Source organism: Engraulis encrasicolus, chromosome 2 (assembly GCF_034702125.1).
Source record: "Engraulis encrasicolus isolate BLACKSEA-1 chromosome 2, IST_EnEncr_1.0, whole genome shotgun sequence".
NCBI classification, from domain to species: Eukaryota; Metazoa; Chordata; class Actinopteri; order Clupeiformes; family Engraulidae; genus Engraulis; species Engraulis encrasicolus.
This window is the reverse complement of record NC_085858.1, coordinates 38,785,624-38,807,345: the sequence shown is the minus strand read 5'-3', so window position 1 is coordinate 38,807,345 and position 21,722 is coordinate 38,785,624. Positions and strand designations below refer to the sequence as shown.

The following is a 21,722-nucleotide window of genomic DNA, read 5'->3' as shown; positions in this document are numbered from 1 at the left end:
TTGTTCAACACAGGCAATTAGTCAGTTTTGGCTCAAACTACACAACGTGAGACTAATCGTCTTGCAACCCTTAAAATTATAGCCGATTTTGGCGCTGGGTTGTGCCACACACGAAGAGAATCGCAACTGACAGACAATCTTATCTCGTGACGCAATGCTCCGCGTTCTATTTCGAGTTGAATATATCAAAGGTGTTTGAGAATTTCGTTGGTTCGAAGCAATCATAAAACGTCGGGCTGGGCAATTATTTCATTAAAAACTCTATTTTCAATTCGATTCAAGAGAGGGGGCTCTGTGTGTGGCGGCGCCTCTGGTGGGTGTGTGTGTGTGTGTGCGCGCGCGCATGCGCGCGCATGCGCGTGCGAGAGTGAATGAATGAATAAATACCTGGCTGTGGCTCGAAGTCCTTCAGGTTGACCTCATAGTCGTCCTCGTTGATGTACTGATGCCGGCCCATCATGACGATGGCAAACTTGAACTGCAGCGATGGACGGAAGAGGAAAAGTGGAAGAAGAAGAGGAGTGGAGAAGAGTGGCAAGTCAGCAGTTAGACTAATTCATGTTCAAGCGCACAAAGCATCTCAAATGAGGCTCAGGCACAGCCTTGTGTGCCTTTCCTGGGCAAGGTCACTTCAAAACGGTGCTTCTCAGCTTCACACAGATCAACTGGCAAGGTCACTTTAACCCCATTAAGACCGGTTAACACATCTGTGGGTCTTTACCTAGAGCACCAGCTGCAGCATCGACCTTGCGTTGACAAATCTGTTTTTAGTTTAAGTATTTTAAGCCTGCTAGGTCTTAAAATGAGCACTTCTGCGGCTGCCAATTTCAATATGTTGTTGTATTGCTCATGCTACCCTTGACTTGTCAGTACACAGTGATGCTGCATTTTCCGGCTTAGCCCTTTCCAAGATATGAGCTATTCTAATGGGGGCAGACTTTGTTTACATTAAAAAACTTCTCAACATAGGCGTACTCCAAATATTATCCTAAAAGGTATCGCTGTTTGCTAGTTGTCTGCCGATGTTGCATAACATTTTGGATGTTATTGGAAATAAGATGCTTTTAAAAAAATGTAAACAAACTCTGCCCCCATTACAATGGCCAGGATCTCAGAAAAGGCTGGAAAAAAAAATCTCCGGTACTGACAAGTCCAGGGTAGTGTGAGCATTACAACTGCATGTCGAAATTGGCATAAGTTATCCTTTAATGATTACAACTGTAATTTCCCTCATGAAAACTAGCAGACTCAGCGCCAACGATAATGGATGGCATGAATGACATACAGGTCAATGATAATGCACTGTGCTGCTCTCACACCACAAGGGATTACTCACAGATCAGCGGTCATACTGCAGCATGGTCTAATTCCATTAGTTCAAAGTTCAGAGTTCAGTTAGTAGAGGGTTTGAAAAGGTCAATTTCAGAAACGATTCTCGGCGGGAGGGGCATATTATGTTGAGAGCTTGAACTGTGCGTCTTATTTTACCAAATAGTAAACGTTAAGTCGTGACATGTAATCTACTCCAATGTGACGAGTCATTCTTTGCCCAACTCCCTCTTCCCAGAATACCCGGCACAGACTTGGGAAATGAACATGGTACGATTGCCATGGCCTTGCCATCCATAAAGCTCCAGTCCGAGAAACACTGTACTAAAACACTCTACATACGAGACAATCAACGATCACGTTACCTTCTCAAACTCCTTCTCCTGGATGTCCAGCATGGTCTGAATCCTCCTCATGACTTCTCTGAAGGACTCACCCTACAAAGTCAGAAACACATGTAGGTTAAGATGTGAACACACATATCAGTCACAGCAGAAGTCGTTTGTTTATAAGTGAACGAGTGAACTGAATACAAATGCATTTACGCTTGGCCTTTCATGTATTTTTTGGGAAGTCAACTTCTGGTTATAACATTCCCATTACATTTAGCTGATGATTGTACCTAAAACTGTAAGTCACATAGGATACAGTGTGTGTGTGTGTGTGTGTGTGTGTGTGTGTGTGTGTGTGTGTGTGTGTGTGTGTGTGTGTGTGTGTAAATGGCACTTAAGAGCTCAAAGGCACCAGGAGATTGATTCCTACTGGTACAGCATTCAAAAGCGTTCGGACTAATATAGGAGAACTGTTAAAGAAACCTGTAAGAGGGAGGGATGGGGCAGTGTAAAACAGGTCACAGTGTGACTCTAGTGACTGCTCTCACTGGAAGAGAGTCGGGCAGTCATAGGTAAGCAGTCAGGGCGTCAGACTTGTAGCCCAAAGACTGCCGGTTCGACTCCCGACCTGCCAGGTTGGTGGGGAGAGTAATTAACCAGTGCTCTTCCCCATCCTCCTCCATGACGGAGGTACCCTGAGCATGGTACCGCCCCGCCCCGCCCCGCCCCTGGGGCATCATTGAGGGCTGCCTCCCAAAGCACGGGGGGGCTCTAAGTGAGGCTTTAAATGCAATTTTGTTGTGTGCAGTGAATACTTGTGTGCTGTGTCACAATGACAATGGGAGTTGGAGTTTCCCAGGTGGGCTTACTACTACGGCTTACTGCTTACTAAGAGAAGCGCTGCTCACCTGTCGGATCTTGAGCAGGAAGGGAATGCCGAAGGTGCCAAAGACTTCTTTGTGGAAATGTGCAACTGGAATCAGCATCTCGCTCTCCTTGTCTAGGTCCACCTGGTCCAGAGGAATCTCCTGCACACAGGGAAACACACAGACCATATGAGCAATAGGCATTTTTTACATTACATTACTCTTAGCTGACGCTTTTTATCCAAAGCGACTTGCTGTGACTTAGTCATTGCAGGGTATTGGTTACAGTCCTTGGGGCAGTGTGGGGTTAGGTTCCTTGCTCAGGGGCACTTCAGCCAAAGAGAGTAGATTAGAGAAAACAGGATTCAAACTCTGCCCACCCAATGCAAAAAAAAGTGTGCTTAAGTTTGATCTCCTAGGGGGCGTTGTCCCCTCCTTCTCTTTCCGTGGCATTTGGTGATGGCTTGCATAAGATGTGCCCTACCACCATCTACAGTGCCAAGGGAACTCCATTCCTTCTCAACCTAAAGCCTCCAAAGGTCTCCTAACCGCAGGTCTCCTAAAGGGGCGTTCACGTGACATCACACGGATCCAGGAAATGCACGGGCTTGAAGTATTTTACTCTAATAGAAGATGTTTGATATGAGTATCAGGCATATCTCTTATACAGGTTTACCCGCGTAAAACTAGAACTAATGGCTAAAGCGATGATGGCCACTCTCACTCACTCACCCACCCACCCCCACATGGTTAATAGGGATGCACCGATACCACTTTTTTGAAAACCGATACAAGTACGAGTACATTAATGTGTGTACTTGCCGATACCGAGTACCGATACCGATACCTTTTACCACCAAAATACAATGAAAATAAATGCATGGCCTTGTTTTTTTCCGCCTGTGATATTTGTATTGTCCATTTCCATGTAGATTTAAATGTTAGTAGATGTATGAGGTGGCACTTTTTTCCATGCTGATTTCAAGTCCACAGAACATGACAAGATTTTGCATTGTTTTGAGTAATAGTAGTACTCGTAGCTGGTATCGGCAAGTGCTTGACGAGTACGAGTACAAGTATAATGAGCAGTATCGGGAGCCGATACCGATACCAGTATCGCTATTGGTGCATCCCTAGTTAATGGGTTTACTTATGTGGAAATGCGAGGTGATGCCTGTGTTGATGGCGGGTGTCGATGATGCTCACCTCTATTCTGAACGTCCGACTGGCTGCGGGAGATAAACATTCTAGAAGCTCGTCCTCTTGGTGAACGCCGATAATTTTGTAGCTAACAATTTCTAACAGCCTGGAAAGGAGGAAAGGGGGAATAGCAAAAGCCAGATTAGCTTATTCCTTTCTTCATTCATTCATCCATCCATCCTAAACATTAATAAAGAAATACAATATTGGAAACAGCAACGATGATGACGACAACAAATAAGTTATTGTAAACAATAGAACAGGAGTAAACATTTGCCAAATGTGGCAGCATCTGGAAGCAGGTTAATTTTAGAGTAATTGTTGACATTTTGAACCAGGGGGTGGACATAAGGAAAGGTGTTGCTATTTTTTGTCCCCTCATCCGCAGCCTTCCCTGTTGAAAACCAGATGCCGTAATACAGCAACACAGACTCAAATCTCTGGCATCATTTTTCAATGCCATGTGACCAGGCGGCAATATTCAACACCTTTGACACCAAATATTTGACCGTATTCAACATGATCACATCACTTTTCGACCAGACGGACACAGAGGGGATGAGTTCAGGTGAGACATTACATTACACTTAACTGACGCTTTCATTAATTCAATGCGACTTACAACTATTATTTTTAAGGGTATTAGTTACAGTCCCTGGAGCAATGTGGGGTTAGGGGCCTTGCTCAAGGGCACTTCAGCCATGGATGGAGATGTAGGGAGAGGTCAGAAGGGATTTGAACAGACAACAGCTAGATTGAAAGATCAACTCTCTAACCACTATGCCACGGCTGCCCCATGAGACAGCGGTGTGTGTGTGTGTGTGTGTGTGTGTGTGTGTGTGTGTGTGTGTGTGTGTGTGTGTGTGGTTACCTGAGCTTCTCCGAGCCCTTGTCAGAGAGCTCCACGGCCTTTTTACATTCCTCCAACAGGTCCCGGACGCAGCCGTGCTTGTCAGGGTATAGTGTTATCTCCTGGGAGAGGCACGCAGAATAACAATCACAGAGGAGGAGGGGGAGAGAGGAGGAATGTACGGCATCAATACAAGGTCAGGAAAACACCAGCATTATGCCTGCACACACACACTTCAAAGTAGCCTTCTGTAAGCGCACGCACGCAAGCACGCACGCACGCACGCACGCACACACACACACACTCTAAATAGGTGATGGCTGGCTTTTCTTACCTCTTCACGAAATTGGCTGTTGAGCCATATGGATTTGAAACTCCGCCTGTTCTCGAAGTCTGTGATCTTCATCTTGAGCTGAGAGAGAGAGAGAAAGAGGAAGGTGTTCACTCGTGACTGATCACAGGAGTCATTAAACCAAATCAAAAACTGACACGCGTGCAGAAACACACCCTTGATCTCACCCTCACACACACCAAATCACGGCACGTGTGCACACAATTACCCACGTTCCATCCCCCCATACTCAAGCAGGTGTTCTCCCACCCACCCACCCACACAGACAGACAGACACACCACACACCCACCTGCTGGTAGTAGAGTTTCTTAGGCTGGCGTGGCTTGAAGAACTGCAGCAGGTCTCGGAGAGTGCCTTCATAGTTGTGCCTGAGCGGGTTTCCTGGGCCATCTCTGTACCTGCCACACAGGTGGGCAATTGATCAGTACGGCCAGAGGGGAGTCACGGGAGTACAGTGACAGGGGGACCAGGAAAGGCCACACACATGCCATTACCATGCAATACTAATAAATCAGTGGATACATAATGAGAGCAACAACTGTGAATGTTTGCAATGATTACAATAGGTTCAAAAGGTCAAGATAGGCAAAAGTGGAGTCAGTGGATGAAGAGAAATAGGGAGAGGGGGAGAGAGCGAGCGAGAGAGAGAGCAAGAGAGAAGTGTGTGTCTATGTATGTAGGTATGCATGCATGTGTCTGAATGTCCAACGCACCCCTGGGACTTGAAGAACTGCAGGAGCATAGGGTCAGTGTTTAACCTCTGTGCTACAGTCTTGGCCACCTGCAACACAAAACAACTCTCATTAAAGACCACTGATGCAAGAACAATCCACTACAGAAAACCCTAGAAAATCACTAAGGTGTTTTAGATGGTTTTCAAAAAAACACCCACCACAATGGTCTTTTTTGTTATCCCCACACCATGTAAATGGGATCAAACTACAGTTTGAAAACATTTTTTTAAAATATCCGGTAACGTTTTACTTTACGGTACAATTACCATATGTAATTACTGTGTACTTTCTGGGTAACAACAGGGTAACAGAGAGAAGTTACATGGTATCTAATGGGTAAAAAGGGGGTAATTACAAAGTAAATACCATTAATTGGGTAACAGCAGGGTAACAGAGAAGTTTGATGATTAGATGGTTAGAAAATACGCAGTAGTTTCATAGTAATTCTTGAGATATGTGTATTACATAGTATTTACTTTGTAATTACCCCCTTTTTACCCATTAGATACCATGTAACTTCTGTCTGTTACCCTGTTGTTACGCAGAAAGTACACAGTAAATACTGTACCGTAAAGTAAAGCGTTACCAAATATCCCTAAGAAGCCCTCTCCTTTACACCTCTGTGGCCTTGCCTTTTTAGGTTCATTGTTGGCGTCTTAATTAAAGCGGTTACCTGGAAGTAGTTCATTCTGTTTGACAGTGTGACGACAAAGCCGGGGTCGTTGTGGATGGTTTTGTCGCAGAAGATGACGTCCACGCGATGGTACAGGTCTCGGAAGTAGTCCTTCGCAGTGGGCAGCTCACTGGTGTCATTCTCTGGGTCATCCCTACAGAGCGTCAAGACACATAACCACAATCATAAATCACCACCACTCTGGGCAAGTATTGTAGCAAGTAATTATGTAAAGGAAGGAAAAGCAAATGTTTCTTTTACAACAATTACACAATTTGCACAATCAGCTAGCTTAGGACTCAAATGATGTAGAGAAAGAGGACCAAGCAGGGATAGTGAGTAAAGGAGTATTTTTCTTTTTAATGGTTGAGAAGGCAATTCTTACTTCTGGAACACAATGATGTCTCCATCCATTAACTCATCCAGAGCCTTGTCCAAGGAGACATCATAGTCTTGTATTCTCTCTGTTAAATTCGGTTTAACTTCCTGTGAAGGCAAACAAAACATGAAGTCACATATTAGACCCAATGGCGTGTATACAGCACTTAAAAAATTAAAGACAATCCCCATTGCACTGCATTTCTTCACTTCCACGCTCACAGAGAGCCTTTCAAGTGAAGAATGTTCAACACATTGTCCCACAATTCAAATCTCTAGCAAAAATGTCTACCAAAAACACATAACTATTTCAAGCTCCAGTTCATATTACATTCCTTAAAAACCAGTCAGTCAATCCAAACAACATGAGGTGTGTATGTGAGACATACGGATGCTTACCTCATAGAGGATAAGACTAGTTCCCTGCTGGAACCCTGCTCTTTCACACATGACAGGCAGCAGGTCTCCTGGTGAAACAAAACAAAACAGGCCCAGTCAAACACTGGAGGGATGTGGGGTGGGGAGAGAGAAAACAATTTGCAAAAGCACTCGCTTAGTTCACAAGGAAGAGAGACCCAACTTACGTATTTTACAGGATATAGGTGTGTAGATATGTCCACAATAATTTAAGCTTCTGGTTTTTGGATCATACATCTTCAAGAACAACATGACATCATCTGAAAACAAAACAAAGTCGAGAGACAGACAAAGTCTTTGAAATGCAGATTGAGGGAAAGGTTGCCGACAGGAAAAACACCATGTGGTAATTAACAAGTGCCTGTCTGACGAGCTGAAAGAGTGAAACAGAACAAGGAGCGGAGGGAGAAAAAAAAAAAAGAGTTAAACAGCTACTACAAAACTGCAAAAACAGTTGAAGCTACCATGGAATGTGTTGATGAAAAGGCTGTCTGTCAAGAGGAAAACAGGCAAGTGAGAGTACAAGACTGGAGAATCGTTTTGAAATATATTTTTTGAAAATATGAACATTGAAATACAATATTTTTGAGATTGTGGAAATATGAAATGTAACATTTTTCAACAATCCAGAGCAAGCAGGTGCACAAGGATGCAGGGCTGCAGAGAGAAAACCAATGCGATTCCTGACACCAGTGAACTGAACATACAGACAAGGAAGTAGAATTAATTATTTCAGTTCAACATGTTGCCTTCTCATCCATTACATGCTAGACTGAGAACGAGAATTTCATGTTGTTGGAGTTACCTCTGATGAGCAAAATGTTGCTTTGCAAGCTCCTGCCCTATGAATGATGAGGACATTAACTACTGGTACATGGACCAGCTAACTGAGACAAAGGCCATATTGAATTAAGACAAAGGTCCCGTCAGATTACCTTCAACTGAATTTGCAACTGTTCATTGGGAGTTATCCCTGCACTACAAAGTCGGAAGGCTGTTACCAGTGCTTCATAGCTTGTCAGTCTTTAGTGTTAGAGAATACTTCAAGTCCTGTGGCAAGAGACACGGCACCAACCTCTTGTGCATTTTCGGATACATTTTAGTGGCCAAGAAACCAATGGTTGGTGCAAAAAGGGGAAACAATTTACTTAGCCACGTTCCCGGACTCAATGTTAGAACTGCGCAGCAACTCTACAGGTTTTGGTGGTAGAACAGCTGTAATGCTTTCCAGGTTTCAATGGGTCAAACTAGTTAGGCAGTGTGTTGAGGACTTACGGTCTTTGTCGAACTTGGGTAACGTTGCTCCGCTGGCCGCCATCTCTGGGTCTACCGTCTCCAGAAATATTGTCCACGGGTTCTCGTTGTCACTCAAGTCAATCATCTGTGTGATAGCCAACAGATAGAAGTGTCATCTCCTGTCTTTTCATGTCAGTATGAGGGGAAACAACGAAGACCACACACACTCTCACCTCACACTCAAGAGGAAAACAAGAATGACAGAGGCCTAAATGGTCGGTCATGCTTGGTTGGGATTAGGTGATCAGGAGTGATGGAAAAACACAATGGGATACACTTTTAAAACACTAACAGCACGGCAGCAGCTGTCTCAGGGGTGGACAACATCCCACGCTTACAAAGTGACAGTCCTGACTCCTGACCTGTTGCAGATTTTACTTTCTCAAGCCCGTTTGTCCTACCCAGGCTACGCCCTCCTAATGACGAGACACCTTCGGCGCTGCTAAATTACTCAGGCCAAGAGCTCGTTCAGGTACTTTCTGAGCTCCGCCAGGTTGTCGGGAAGCAATCAACTTTGTGCATCTCCAATGGTCCTGGGTAGAGGCGTGTTCAAGGCAGTGCCGTGGTTTAAGCAGAGACGTTCTATTGGGACTGAGAAAAAGTTTGGTTCAAATTTCGGCACAACCCTTTCTGGTATGGACCAGTTGCAAACCGAGGGAGGTGGGTTAACCATGCCATTTGGAAACGTTATTAGTCATCTTCTTGGTCAGACCAGAATCTCAGTACGAGATCTGAAAGTCGATGAAAATCAGGCAATGTTTGTCCACCTCTGGGTCACCAAAGTGAGGGGGTATACATGGGTATGAGTAGCCAGGGTGCAGGGTGATGGACATGGACAGACGAGATACTCTAAGACAGACTTGTAGCAGTCACTATGGGACGGACAGTTCGGTAAGGCCATGGCGGGCACACATTTTACAGTGGTTCAAGCAAAGGTGTGGGTCAGCATAGGGCAATTAATGGGAGAAGTACGAAGAGGGACAGCCACTAGTGCACTAGCACTCAGACAGGAATGGGGATACTAATAAGGGTGGGGGTTGAGGGATGTGAAAAGGGGGTGGATGAACTGGGACGCCCAATAGCGCTACTCAGGACTTTTTGCAGTCAGTCACACACAGGAGGGGATTCAAATGAGGATTATGGGGCTGGGGGATGAGGAAAAGGGGGTGGATGAAGTGGGGCAGGCCACCAACAGCTACACTCACGCTTGCTGAACATAACAAAGCATGTGGGAATGGGGGGGTAGATGGAGGGGAATGGGGCAGGTGGAGGGGTGACGCAGGAGTGAGGGTTTGGGGAGGGGATGTAACTTAATAGTGCATTCTTTTGAAACCCGATTGTCGGAAACTCCGGCTTCCGTCTCGGAAAAAAGTGCCATAGAATGGGTACTGAAATCGGGGTTCCGAAAGACAAAGTTCGTTTAACATTAGTGTTTTCTGACATTTGTATTGTCCCCAGCTGTGGCAATAGAACGCATTTACAGCGGTTGTCGGGAAAACAACCTCCGGTCTACCGACAGCCGAGTTTCAAAAGAATGAGCCATAAATATTGGGTGGATGAACTGGGACGGACGGCCACCGAGCGCTGCACTCACAGACTTGTTGCAGTCGGCCTCGTAGTCGAGCATGGCGGGCCTCTTGGTGCCGTTGCTCCGGGCCTGCATTGGCCACAGCCTCATCTGGTCCTGTGGGAAGCCCTGCAGCACATCAATGACACAGTAAAGCACCACGCTCACAACAAACAAACACTCACAGCACAAATATACAACAAGCTCTTCCAAAAAATTTCAAATATATAATAGATTCTAATAGATTATAGCCCTCACATCAATATCACAGTGAAGCACCACGATCACAACAAACACTCACATCACAACTACACAAGCTCATTCAAAACATTTAAAATAGATCATTTCAAATATACAATACATTCTAATCTACTTTAGCCCTGCACATCAATACCACAGTGCATTGCCTCACTCACCACCAAGCACTAACAGCACAGATTACTGCACAGCTCACATCGCCACCTAGGGCTCACTATGCAGTAGTGCAGTTTATATGCACAACACTCCCATAACAACAATGATGCACATGATAACACATGGACATGGAATGAAATGTATTTGCAAACACATAAGAACTGTAACTGATTTATAATGAGTACAAATCAAAATATAAAATATACAATTAATCCTATTTTAGGAGAAAGAGAGGGGCAGCTCACCATGGTTTGGGACAGGTTCTGGACGAACTCTGCCAGCGTGGAGCTCTTGAGCACCTTGAACACTGTGTACTTGACTTTCTCCTCGTCGTACATGTCGTTGCCCTGGTGGCCGCAAAACTGGTCCTCTGTCACCATCTGCAACCACAAACACACGTATAAGTTCATTATACTGCATTGTATTATGATGTTATAGATTACACTGTTGTAAAACAAATTATATTGACAACTCTGTTACCAGCTGACACCAAGCACAACAAATAGTTGTAATGACAAATCCCAGAGATTCCCATTGGTAATCAATGTGGGGTTGGTAATCAATGTGTTTGAATTGTACTGTATGGGAATTTGGCAGGGCAGGGCAAGTAAAGCAGATCATTTGTAGGCCTATGTAGCCTAAACTGCATGTTAACAAGAGGTCTGCATAAATGATGGCATGTCTACACTAGACTACATCACAAAGCATGGCAGTATAACAAAGCTACACATTTATGCTGTCTATTATTTGTGCATGATTCCAGACTCATTTCAATTCTGCACTGGAGGTAGTAGCGCTGCATTTGTGTTGTAACTGGGGAGGGACAGAGAGTTGGGAGAAATGCTGTGCTGAAGAGATTTTGGATTTAATAACATGCATATGCTCTGGTCTGTAAAGTAATACTTCATTACTTGGCATGAAAACATATCCATGTAAATAAAAAATAGTTTTATAATGTATTGCTTATGATTCTGTTATATGACAGCCATTTTTGACTGGAATCAGTGCATGGATAGGAAACTAGGGCAGCTGCAAATTGCATGTGTTGAATTTCACACATTGTAATTTAACTCACTGCGCCAGTCTAACTTAACAGTACTTGTCCACCTAAGCAGTTATGCCATCTATACATGCAGGTGGGTGTTTGAGTGGTGAGTAACAGCCACTAAGAGTTGTAGAGAACAACATTGCTTAGCCTAGTTCGCTAACTAGCATGCTAACTAGCGATTTCTCAGACCAGAGACAAAGCCATTTATCTTCCTAACTATTTGGCTTCCCATAATCACAGACGGTTGCTAAGTAAAGCACATAGTTTCAAAACGCCCTCAGCATCATGCAATGGCTGGTTTAATGGTTGAATTCCTCATGTAAATCCACCATTTGGATAACAGCAACTCTCCTCCACTGCCCAGCAGCAGCACTGCTGTGCACGAGTGACACCGAAATCTCTCTCTCCCTGTCTGGCAAAACGCTGCAGCCCGCCCCCCTCAGCACTGTCTGCTCATTGGTTCACAGACTTTATTCTCCAGTTCACAACAACATTACTATTGGCTGAAAGGCTTGGCTGTCGTCGCTGTCTGAATGAGTCCTGTCACAGCGCTTTTGTTGATTTTAGCGACTTCATTAAAATATCTCGATATTGCAAAATTACTCATCGTCAAAACAAGATTTATGATAATTTCGCAGACGCAGGGGTGATAGAGCAGGGGAAAAAGTTCAGGCTCAGGATTTTTTTCCACTAACGACGACAAGATACTGCATAGTGACGTACCATAGGCCTATTTTGACACATTATTCAAACATTTAATAGTGTAGGACCATTATTCAAGCCTGATAGCAGAAGAAAACCCTGAACCTGTAACACTTTCTGAGAAAAGAGTAACCTAATGGCTGATAAATATCAATGTTTTTATTTTTGCAAACTCTGTCAAGCCTGAAATCAGGCATGGAGCCTGAATACTATCAGCCCTGCGGACGGTATACATCGCCCACCCTTATGTAGAGGTGGGCCTCCTGCCTCTCCTGGGATGTAGAGGTGTGTGTGTGTGTGTGTGTGTGTGTGTGTGTGTGTGTGTGATTGTGAATGTGTGAGTGTCGTACCTGTACTTGTAGAGGTGGTGTGTGTGTGTCTGTGTGTGTGTGTGTGTGTGTGTGCGTGCGTGCGTGCGTGCGTGCGTGCGTGCGTGCGAGAATGTGTGAGTGTCGTACCTGTACTTGTAGAGGTGGTGTGTGTGTGTGTGTACGACCGTGACCGTGTTGTACTGTCTTGCATGTAGAGGGGTGTGTGTGTGTGTCGTACCTGTACTTGTAGAGGTGGTGTGTGTGTGTGTGTGTGTGTGTGTCGTACCTGTACTTGTAGAGGTGGTGTGTGTGTGTGTGTGTGTGTGTGTGTGTGTGTGTGTGTGTGTGTGTGTGTGTGTGTGTGTGTGTGTGTGTGTGAGTGTGTGTGTAGTATAGCGCGTCTTACCTGTACTTGCATGTAGAGGTGGGCCTCCTGCCTCTCCTTCCTCTTCTGGGCCTCCACCCTCTTCTCCTCCTGCAGCCGCTCCACCAGCTGCTGAGGGATGTCCACGTCCGTCACCGGCTGCAGCACCTCGCCTGACACGCACACGGGAACACACACACACACACAAAGATATTGTTTACATTTATTGCCATTTCAGCAGCTATGGCTATATTATGGCCAATACAAATAGAAAAAACATCACATGTACAAAACTAACAGCCATATAAATAAAGAGATTAAATACGTGTTTTAACATCGATACATTCTAAAAAGTTCACAACTTTTAAAGATGGGACCTCATTAAAAATATCAAAAACAGCATCTGACACGCAAACACAGACAGGCACACAAATTAAACTTAGCTGACACTTCTACTCAGAACAACTAATGGTACAGGGCATTGGTTAGTCACCAGTGCGCACTGTGGGGTTACATGGCTGGACAGCTCACATTCTTCCAGCCTATAGACTACAGGATTTGAACCAACAACCTTCAGATCTCAGGGCTTACTCCTAACCATTAGGCCTACGTCCACCGAAATGACGATAAACACACAGCCAAAACAATGGCAAGCAGACATCACATGCACAACACACAGGTCCATTCATTGAGCAGAAAATAATACATCTCTCCCTCTCCCTCACTCTTCACTTAATGCTGGAGACAAAGCAGTCTCTCCCATATTAAACTCTACAGGTGTGACGCTCTCCTCACAACATGTCAAGTTGGTCAGTGCTTGTTTAGGATACTCTGTCACTCGTATCAGTTACCCCATGTGTACTTAGGATCCCCCGTCAGTCATATGAACATTTCAAACGTCCGTCTGAAGGAAAATGGTCAAATCTGATACAGATGCTGAATGGTTGTAATTTAATAATTGGCAGCATTTCAATTAACCAATGCTTCAAGGCAAGAGACGTGTTTTGAGGGCGACAAGCAACTTGACTTGGGCCCCCCCTTCTTTTGAAACATCACTACTCTTTCAAACCTGTCATCTCGTCAGAACACACACACAGACGATGCAGCTTAAATGACAGTAGTGCCTGCGATCTACATAAGTCAATAAGATGCAAACTAGGAGAACACAAAAACCAACTCTCCAAAGTATATATGTGCACACACCGTCCTCCTACCGAACCAAAAAAACAGGCTTTATCTGTGAAAAGTTGCTTCCTTCAGTAGACAAGTGCACTATGCAAGGAGAAGGGCACAATGTGTCCCTTATATAAGAGTAATGCACCACCGGTATAAGTGAACACCAGTGATGGCATGCACTCAACAACTTCAGATAATAACTCTTGAGAGACCATGACAAGGTGCCATGATGCCCTGGGCCATTGTCTCACGCTACTATGGGTAAGATTAAATGGGGAGAGGATGGGTAGAGATGAGGCTCTATAGCACTCTAGAAAGCCCGAAGCTAGTAACTACACTATTAAAAATGAATTACACAATTAAAACTTTTGATTAACTTTTTATCAGACTATAAAAATGATTTTGGTCAGTTCAGTACAATGGGCTTGAAAAAACGGTTGAGAGATTGAATTGAAGATACTGTCATTATGTCAGCACGATATTCCTCTTTGGTCGCACTGTATAAAAACATCTAGGGACATAAAATTAATTCCAATCAGTGTTAATTTCGTCAACTATGACTATGACTAAAATATTTCGTCAATGCCCTTTTTTGATTTTCGTCATTTAGACTGAGACTAAGACTAAATTGGGAAGGCAATGACTAAAATATGACTAAGACTAAAATTGATTTTCGTCATTGTGACTAAGACTAAGACAAAATTTTAAAAAGCTGACTAAATTAACACCGTTTTTCAATAAAATTTAGAAAAAGAGAACCAGTGTGTGAAGAAGGTCTATTCTGTACAGTCAATGATATGTTATAAAGAGAAGCCGTGTGCGGAGAGGGTTTATTCTGTACAGTCAATGATATATGTTCAGAAGAGAAGCAGTGTGTGGAGAAGTTCTATTATGGACAGTGTCGACTAAAATGACTAAAATGACTAAAAATTGACCAAGACTAAAATTGATTTTCGTCATTTAGACTAAGACTAAGACTAAATTGGGAAGGCAATGACTAAAATATGACTAAGACTAAAATTGATTTTCGTCATTGTGACTAAGACTACGACTAAATCAAAAAAAGCTGACAAAATTAACACTGATTCCAATACACACAACAGACTTTAATAATTTGCTCCTCACATCCATAATGATCTCCCTTGTCACACTTTCCAGCAGACACATTATTGCTTCCGCCTCTATCAAAAACATATAGCAAAATCTGAGTATAGCAAAAAACTGGATGTAAGGCTTTTTTTGTGCTATATTCAGACTTTGCTATATGTTTACTGCAATGCGCAATCATGTGTATTAGGTCTTTGACGGCTTACATAGATACAAGACGTGGACAGACATCTTAATTTCCCTCAGGATTAATGAAAGTACTCTGCTCTACAAGTACCATCAGTGATGCCATGATGCAGTAACCGCAGCATACAAACCATAACAGAGACAAGGCCTAACACACGCGCTGACAGAATCCAAATAACCTATTTTCCATGACTCAGCTGGGAGTAATGGCAAACTAAAATATCATTTGTGTCACGAGAATCATGCACCCATGCGAGAATATGTCAAGGGCGAGAGAGTGAGCATGAGTGAGCGCGAGAGAGTGTGAGCGTGAGTGAGTGAGTGAGTGAGTGAGAGAGAGAGAGAGAGATTTAGGCCTGAGCAGAGGGAAGTGTGAGAGAGAAAGATAGGGGTGCAAGAGCAAGTGTGAGAGAGTGTTTGTGAGAGCGTGAGCAAATGAGAAAGAAGAAATGGAAAGAGAAAAAGAGAGTGAGTGAGCAAGCCAAAGAAACAAAGCAAATTATAGAGAGAGTAGTGAAAGAGAGTAGTGAAAGAGAGATTAAAGAGAGAGTGCTAAAGAGAGAGTGCTAAAGAGAGAGCAAGAGAGTGAGTGCGAGAGAGAGAGCGCGATAGAGCGCGAGAGAGAGAGCGCGATAGAGCGCGAAAGAGCGCAAGCGCACAATACAGTATGATACTCACTGAGCTTGGACTCACGGATGTAAACCAACATGTAGGCGTTGGTGCAGTGGCGCACGGACAGGTCGTCGTCGTGGCCCCCGTAGTTGTGCTCGATGGCCTCCTCCTTAGTGCACCGGGACACCACGTCATCGTCAAACTTTCACCACTGAGGAGGGGACAAGAGAGACCATATGTCATCGTCAAACTTACACCACTGAGGAGGGGACAAGAGAGACCATATGTCATCAACCTTACACCACTGAGGAGGGGACAAGAGAGACCATATGTCATCAACCTTACACCACTGAGGAGGGGACAAGAGACACCACACATCGTCAAACATACACCACTGAGGAGGGGGACAAGAGAGACCATATGTCATCGTCAAACTTACACCACTGAGGAGTGGACAAGAGACACCACGTCATCCAACATACACCACTGATAAGGGGAGAAGAGACCCCAAACATCGTCAAACATACACCACTGATAACACAGGGGTATCGTCAAACTTACACCACTGAGGAGGGGGACAAGAGACACCACGTGTCATCAATTTTAAGCCATTGAGGAGGGGGACAAGAGACACCAATTGTAAAAAAAGAGACAAAGACGCACATCCGTCTCAAAAAGATTGGGTGCAGGACTAGCGAAAGCTGAAAGAAAAGTCTGTGACACCAAGCTCCCGTTGCTCTTATTTTAATGTGACGTGCTTGATGAAGGGCATGCTGCCCGAAATGTCACATTAAAACAAGAGCAACGGAAGCTTGGTGTCGTGGACAAGAGACACCACACATCGTACAACTTACTCCACTGATAACACAGGTGGAGGGGTTCAAATGGACCACAGGAACATCGTCACACTTACACCACTGAGGAGGGGAACACGCCACGTCAGAGACACGTCAGACACATCATGTCATAATCAAATTGAAACCCATAACAAGGGGGAGCGGGATGATGTGGGACTTCAAATGGACCACAGGCTGCCAAGTTCATAGGTCCTTCAGACTGAGACTGCGTTCATTTGGCTTGACAAGGGAACTTGCACTTCCAAAGCAGTCAGCGAGTAGACCCCCACAATTCATCGTCTGTGTCCACAAACATACGTTTGATGTAAAGTATGCATGCGCGCTTGCCCACATGGGTTTCTCCTTGTGCATACCAAACACACTTCCCCTTATTTACAAAGTTTTACACTAACAGAAAGGAAAATACAGTTGCTGCTTACACCTGTACAAATTTTATGAACACTCATTCCCATCTTATATGGTAGATCAAATGTGCCAATGCGCCCGTCCGGCACATATTTTGTTGTACACTCGCCTCCAAAAGAGTTGTCGCCTACCCATCTGTTTGGAATAACAGCTAATAACCTGACTTTCAATTAATCACTTGGCTTCAGAAGTCACTCATATGAAAGCTACAACCCTCTCGAATGAAAATGTATGTACAAAACTAAATTTCATGCACCAAAGAAAGATTGACCCTTTAATGAACACAGACAGGGCAGATTTTGACAAGACAAAAGTTTTGTCGCCTATGGAACATAATGTGAAAATGAGCAGATAAGTCACTTCAAAACACTTCAAATACGCAGATCGGGTGTCATACTTAACCACTAGTTCACTCACACCTCTCCAGAAAATCAACTTTGGCCTTAGGTGTATGTTTAGGGTCATTGTAATCATGGAAAGCAACACAATGAAAATCATTGGAGTTCAATGAGAGATGGTGATATATTTGCTATTTGTAGAGCAATACATTTTTAACTTCATGATGTAATCAATGATAAAAGCCCTCACACACCAGCAGCATGCATGCAGCTCCACATAAGAGCTGTATCCCTCCCATGTTTGACTTTAGGCACCATGTATTTTTTCCAAATTCTTCACATTTAACACCAAAGAAGTCTCTCCCACTGTCTTGTCTCAAAAAAGCCAGCCAAGAGTGTGTCAGGCCTATTTTAACAAAAATGAAGGCTAATGGGACTCATACTCTGAAGTCAAGATCCCAAGATCAACCATTTTAGAACTGATAGCATCAGAACTATATGGTGTTGGAGATGAAGAATATGAATAAAGAGAAATGGTGCCTAAAGTGAAACATGGTACAGATACAGCTTTTATGAGGAGCTGCATGCATGCTGCAGGTGTTTGAGGGCTTTTGTCATTGATTACATCATGAAGTTAAACATGTATTGCTCTACGAATAGCGAATATGTCACCATCTCTCATTGAACTCCATTGATTTTCATTGTGTTGCTTTCCATGATTACAATGACCCTAAACATACACCTAAGGCCAAAGTCGATTTTCTGGAGAGGTGAGAGTGATTCAGTGATTAAGTATGACACCCAATCTGCGTATTTGAAGTGTTTTGAAGTGACTTATCTGCTCATTTTCACATTATGTTCCATAGGCGGCAAAACTTTTGTCTTGTGAAAATCTGCCCTGTCTGTGTTCAATAAAGGGTCAATCTGTCTTTGGTGCATGAAATTTATTTTTGTGCATACATTTTCATTCGGGAGGGTTGTAGCTTTCATATGAGTGACTTCTGAAGCCAAGTGATTAATTGAAAGTCAGGTTATTAGCTGTTATTCCAAACAGATGGATAGGCGACAACTCTTTTGGAGGCGAGTGTATATGAGTGCAAACCCAAACAACAGACTCAACAACTAGTCCACCAAGCAGGGTACATTTTACACTTTTTATAACCAGAATTTGTCTTCTTTCAGTAATTTCCCATTTATTAGATACAAGGATTAGCAAATGTTTAGCAACATCCCAAAAACCATCACTGTAGTTGCTACAGCCAAGCATCTCCACCCCTGTCAGGTCACAGCAATGAGGTTCAATGGCAGGTGGAAGCCAATTAACATTGATGCAATTTGTCAGAAACTAATTACAGCCTGTTCTTAATTATTTCATTACGCCAACATTTATCCAATTTAATAAGCAATGTATTACAGTTATGTTGACAACTAGTGGGAGACAATAAGAACCGCTATAAATAACCAGCACGGTTGTCAATAACCAGCTGGAGAAGATGGCCCAAGACAGACGAGGGTGGAAACGTTTTATCAATGGCACATGTTCTAAAAGCAATATAAAGGCCTTTGTAGAGTAGTAACGGTTAATAATGTTCACANTTGGGATGCACCAATACCCCTTTTTTGAAAACTGATACAAGTACGAGTACATTAATGTGTGTACTTGCCGATACAGAGTACCGATACAGATACCTTTTACCACCAAAATACAATGAAAATAAATGCATGGCCTTGTTTTTTGTATTGTCCATTTCCATGTAGATTTAAATGTTATTAAATGTATGAGGTGGCACTTTTTTCCCATGCTGCTTTCAAGTCCATAGAACGTGACAAGATTTTGCATTGTTTTGTGTAATAGCAGTATCGCTCCTGGTATCGGCAAGTGCTTGACGAGTACGAGTACGAGTATAATGAGCAGTATCGGCAGCCGATACCGATACCAGTATCGGTATCGCTGCATCCCTAGTTTACAATTAAATGATCTACCAGAAAGGTTTTCGATTTATTCAAACAAGAAATGTGTAGCCCAGCCTACTACAAGTCATGTTAGCCATGTCCTGTCCAGCCCACTACACAAAGCTACTAGCCTAGCGCAGCCAGACCCGTACAGCAAAAAGCTGTACCAGGGTCTAGGAGGGCTGGGCGGCAGTGTGGGCGGGATAAACGGTTGCTTCAGCACTCAACGTCACGCAATAGGATGGTGGAACAACCAATCCCCACACACTTCTGTGTAACGTCACAGCTGTCTTTCACAACGTGCACGCGACACGCCCCTTTGTAGGTGCAGCGGCAACTTCGAGCCGTCGTAGCAGTGAATTCGTGTGATGACCACAGCCACAAACAAGTTTCCTAATAAATCGTGTTTTCACTTATACAGTTCAAAAATGCATCGTTTTCAACCACATGGCCCTCCTTGATCAATCAGCGAAATGTCAAGCAATGTGGGGCTTGTTAAATGGTTATATTTATGATTGTTGTCAACATGGCATGTTCGGTGTTAGCTAGCTAGCTGTATACCCATAACTAATACATGGCTAGCCGCTAGCTCGGTAGACCAGGTAGCACTAGGTGTCATTCCCATCTATTTAGTAAGCGACTTACAGACTTTCAAAGCTCCCAAATGTCTCGTTTTTAATGACATGGATCTTATTAGAATTTGGGGCAGGCATATAATACAAGGCTGGATACCTAGCTCTGTTATTGACGACAGGTTAACTAGCCACTAGCGAGGGCCTCTTTGTAGGTGAAGCGGCAACTTCCAGCCGTCGTAGCAGTGAAAGCGTGTGATGACCACAGCCACAAACAAGTTTCCTAATAAATCGTGTTTTCACTTATACAGTTCAAAAATGCCTCGTTTTCAACCACATGGCCCTCTTTGATCAATCAGCGAAATGTCGAGCAATTTGGGGCTTGTTAAATGGTTATATTTATGATTGTTGTCAACATGGCATGTTCGGTGTTAGCTAGCTAGCTGTATACCCATAACTTTCCCTGATTGTCGCTCCCAACGCAGGACGCTCCCCGGTCAGCTCGCTCCCACTAGCCAGACTATCGATCCCATCTATTTAGTAAGCTACTCAAAGACTTTCAAAGCTCCCAAATGTCTCGTTTTTAATGGCATGTGTCTTATTAGAAATTGGGGCCGCAATTTCATTCTACACCTACAGCAGTGGTCTGATAATAGCGTGTGACTATCTGGTTCTGTAAAATGCTCAACTTAGCTTACCGAGCTAGTTTAAAACATCGAATGATCAAATGGTAATGTGTTGAGATCTATTTGTGTCCGATAAGTTCATGGTGTATTATTACATCAATTCATGTCAGCCACGAAATGTATTATCATCCAGGCTTTTTAAATTAAGAAAACACTTTCGTGCTGTACGTAGCACGGACGGACACCATGCTTCTTCTTAGAAAGTTTCCTGTTTACTAGGTAGCCCGGCCCCCCTCGCGATTTGATTGGCCCTGTCATCGGATAACGTTCAGCCTCGCAAAACGACCGGGGTCCGCTAGACTGCCCCAGGGAGCAAATTCAATTTGCGGTCGCTAGGGGCGTCTAGATTTCTAGGCTTCAAAGCTACTGATTTACATGGAAACACAGTTTTAGCATGCACATTTCAAAACTCCGATTTTAAAAATATTCCATTTAGGGGACTAAGACGCACCTGTCACAATGGAGATTTTATCTTTATGTATCTGTCGTGTTCACACGTAAATGGATAAAAACATATCCCTCTATGCGTAACCAGCACCTTAAAGGAGACATTCAGTCAAGACATTCAGACAAGCCTTCTACCATCTGAATCAGTGTTCATCAACTCCATATTGGGTCTCCGCATACCCAGATCACATCTGTATTCCACAATAAACTTAAGTGGAATTGCATTCAGTCTCGAGAAATCAAAACAAGTAGCGCAAATATCCAAGAATATCAGTGGACCAATGCCAAAGAAAATAAGTCAGTACATTTGAGCCTGCCCCAATGGATCACACGCAAATAAATTAATGTCCCACAATAACAGTGATGACAGCCAATCACATCCAGTCTTCCTGCAACAACATCCAATCACATTCAGCCTTATTGCAACAACAGCCAATCACATTCAGCCTTCAGAACCAAAGGCATCAGAACCAAAGGCAAAAAAGGCCAAACCCAAGGCCCCCTCAGTAGAGCATACAGTATGTGACAGCTCTACACTATTGTTTGGGT

At 43.7% G+C, this 21,722-nt stretch overlaps 1 protein-coding gene across 1 annotated transcript in view; it reads right to left on the bottom strand.

Moving 5' to 3' along the window:
* The window catches only part of usp7 (ubiquitin specific peptidase 7 (herpes virus-associated)), a 39,873-nt gene that overhangs the window by 1,864 nt on the left and 16,287 nt on the right, over positions 1–21,722 (bottom strand). Inside the window, 17 exon segments of the mRNA XM_063188186.1 lie at positions 388–478; positions 1,695–1,766; positions 2,570–2,689; positions 3,734–3,833; positions 4,599–4,699; positions 4,912–4,989; positions 5,220–5,328; positions 5,644–5,711; positions 6,338–6,491; positions 6,723–6,823; positions 7,115–7,182; positions 7,300–7,392; positions 8,408–8,513; positions 10,023–10,124; positions 10,655–10,789; positions 12,877–13,007; positions 15,982–16,126. Of these exon segments, the coding sequence (XP_063044256.1) occupies positions 388–478; positions 1,695–1,766; positions 2,570–2,689; positions 3,734–3,833; positions 4,599–4,699; positions 4,912–4,989; positions 5,220–5,328; positions 5,644–5,711; positions 6,338–6,491; positions 6,723–6,823; positions 7,115–7,182; positions 7,300–7,392; positions 8,408–8,513; positions 10,023–10,124; positions 10,655–10,789; positions 12,877–13,007; positions 15,982–16,126 (1,774 nt within the window).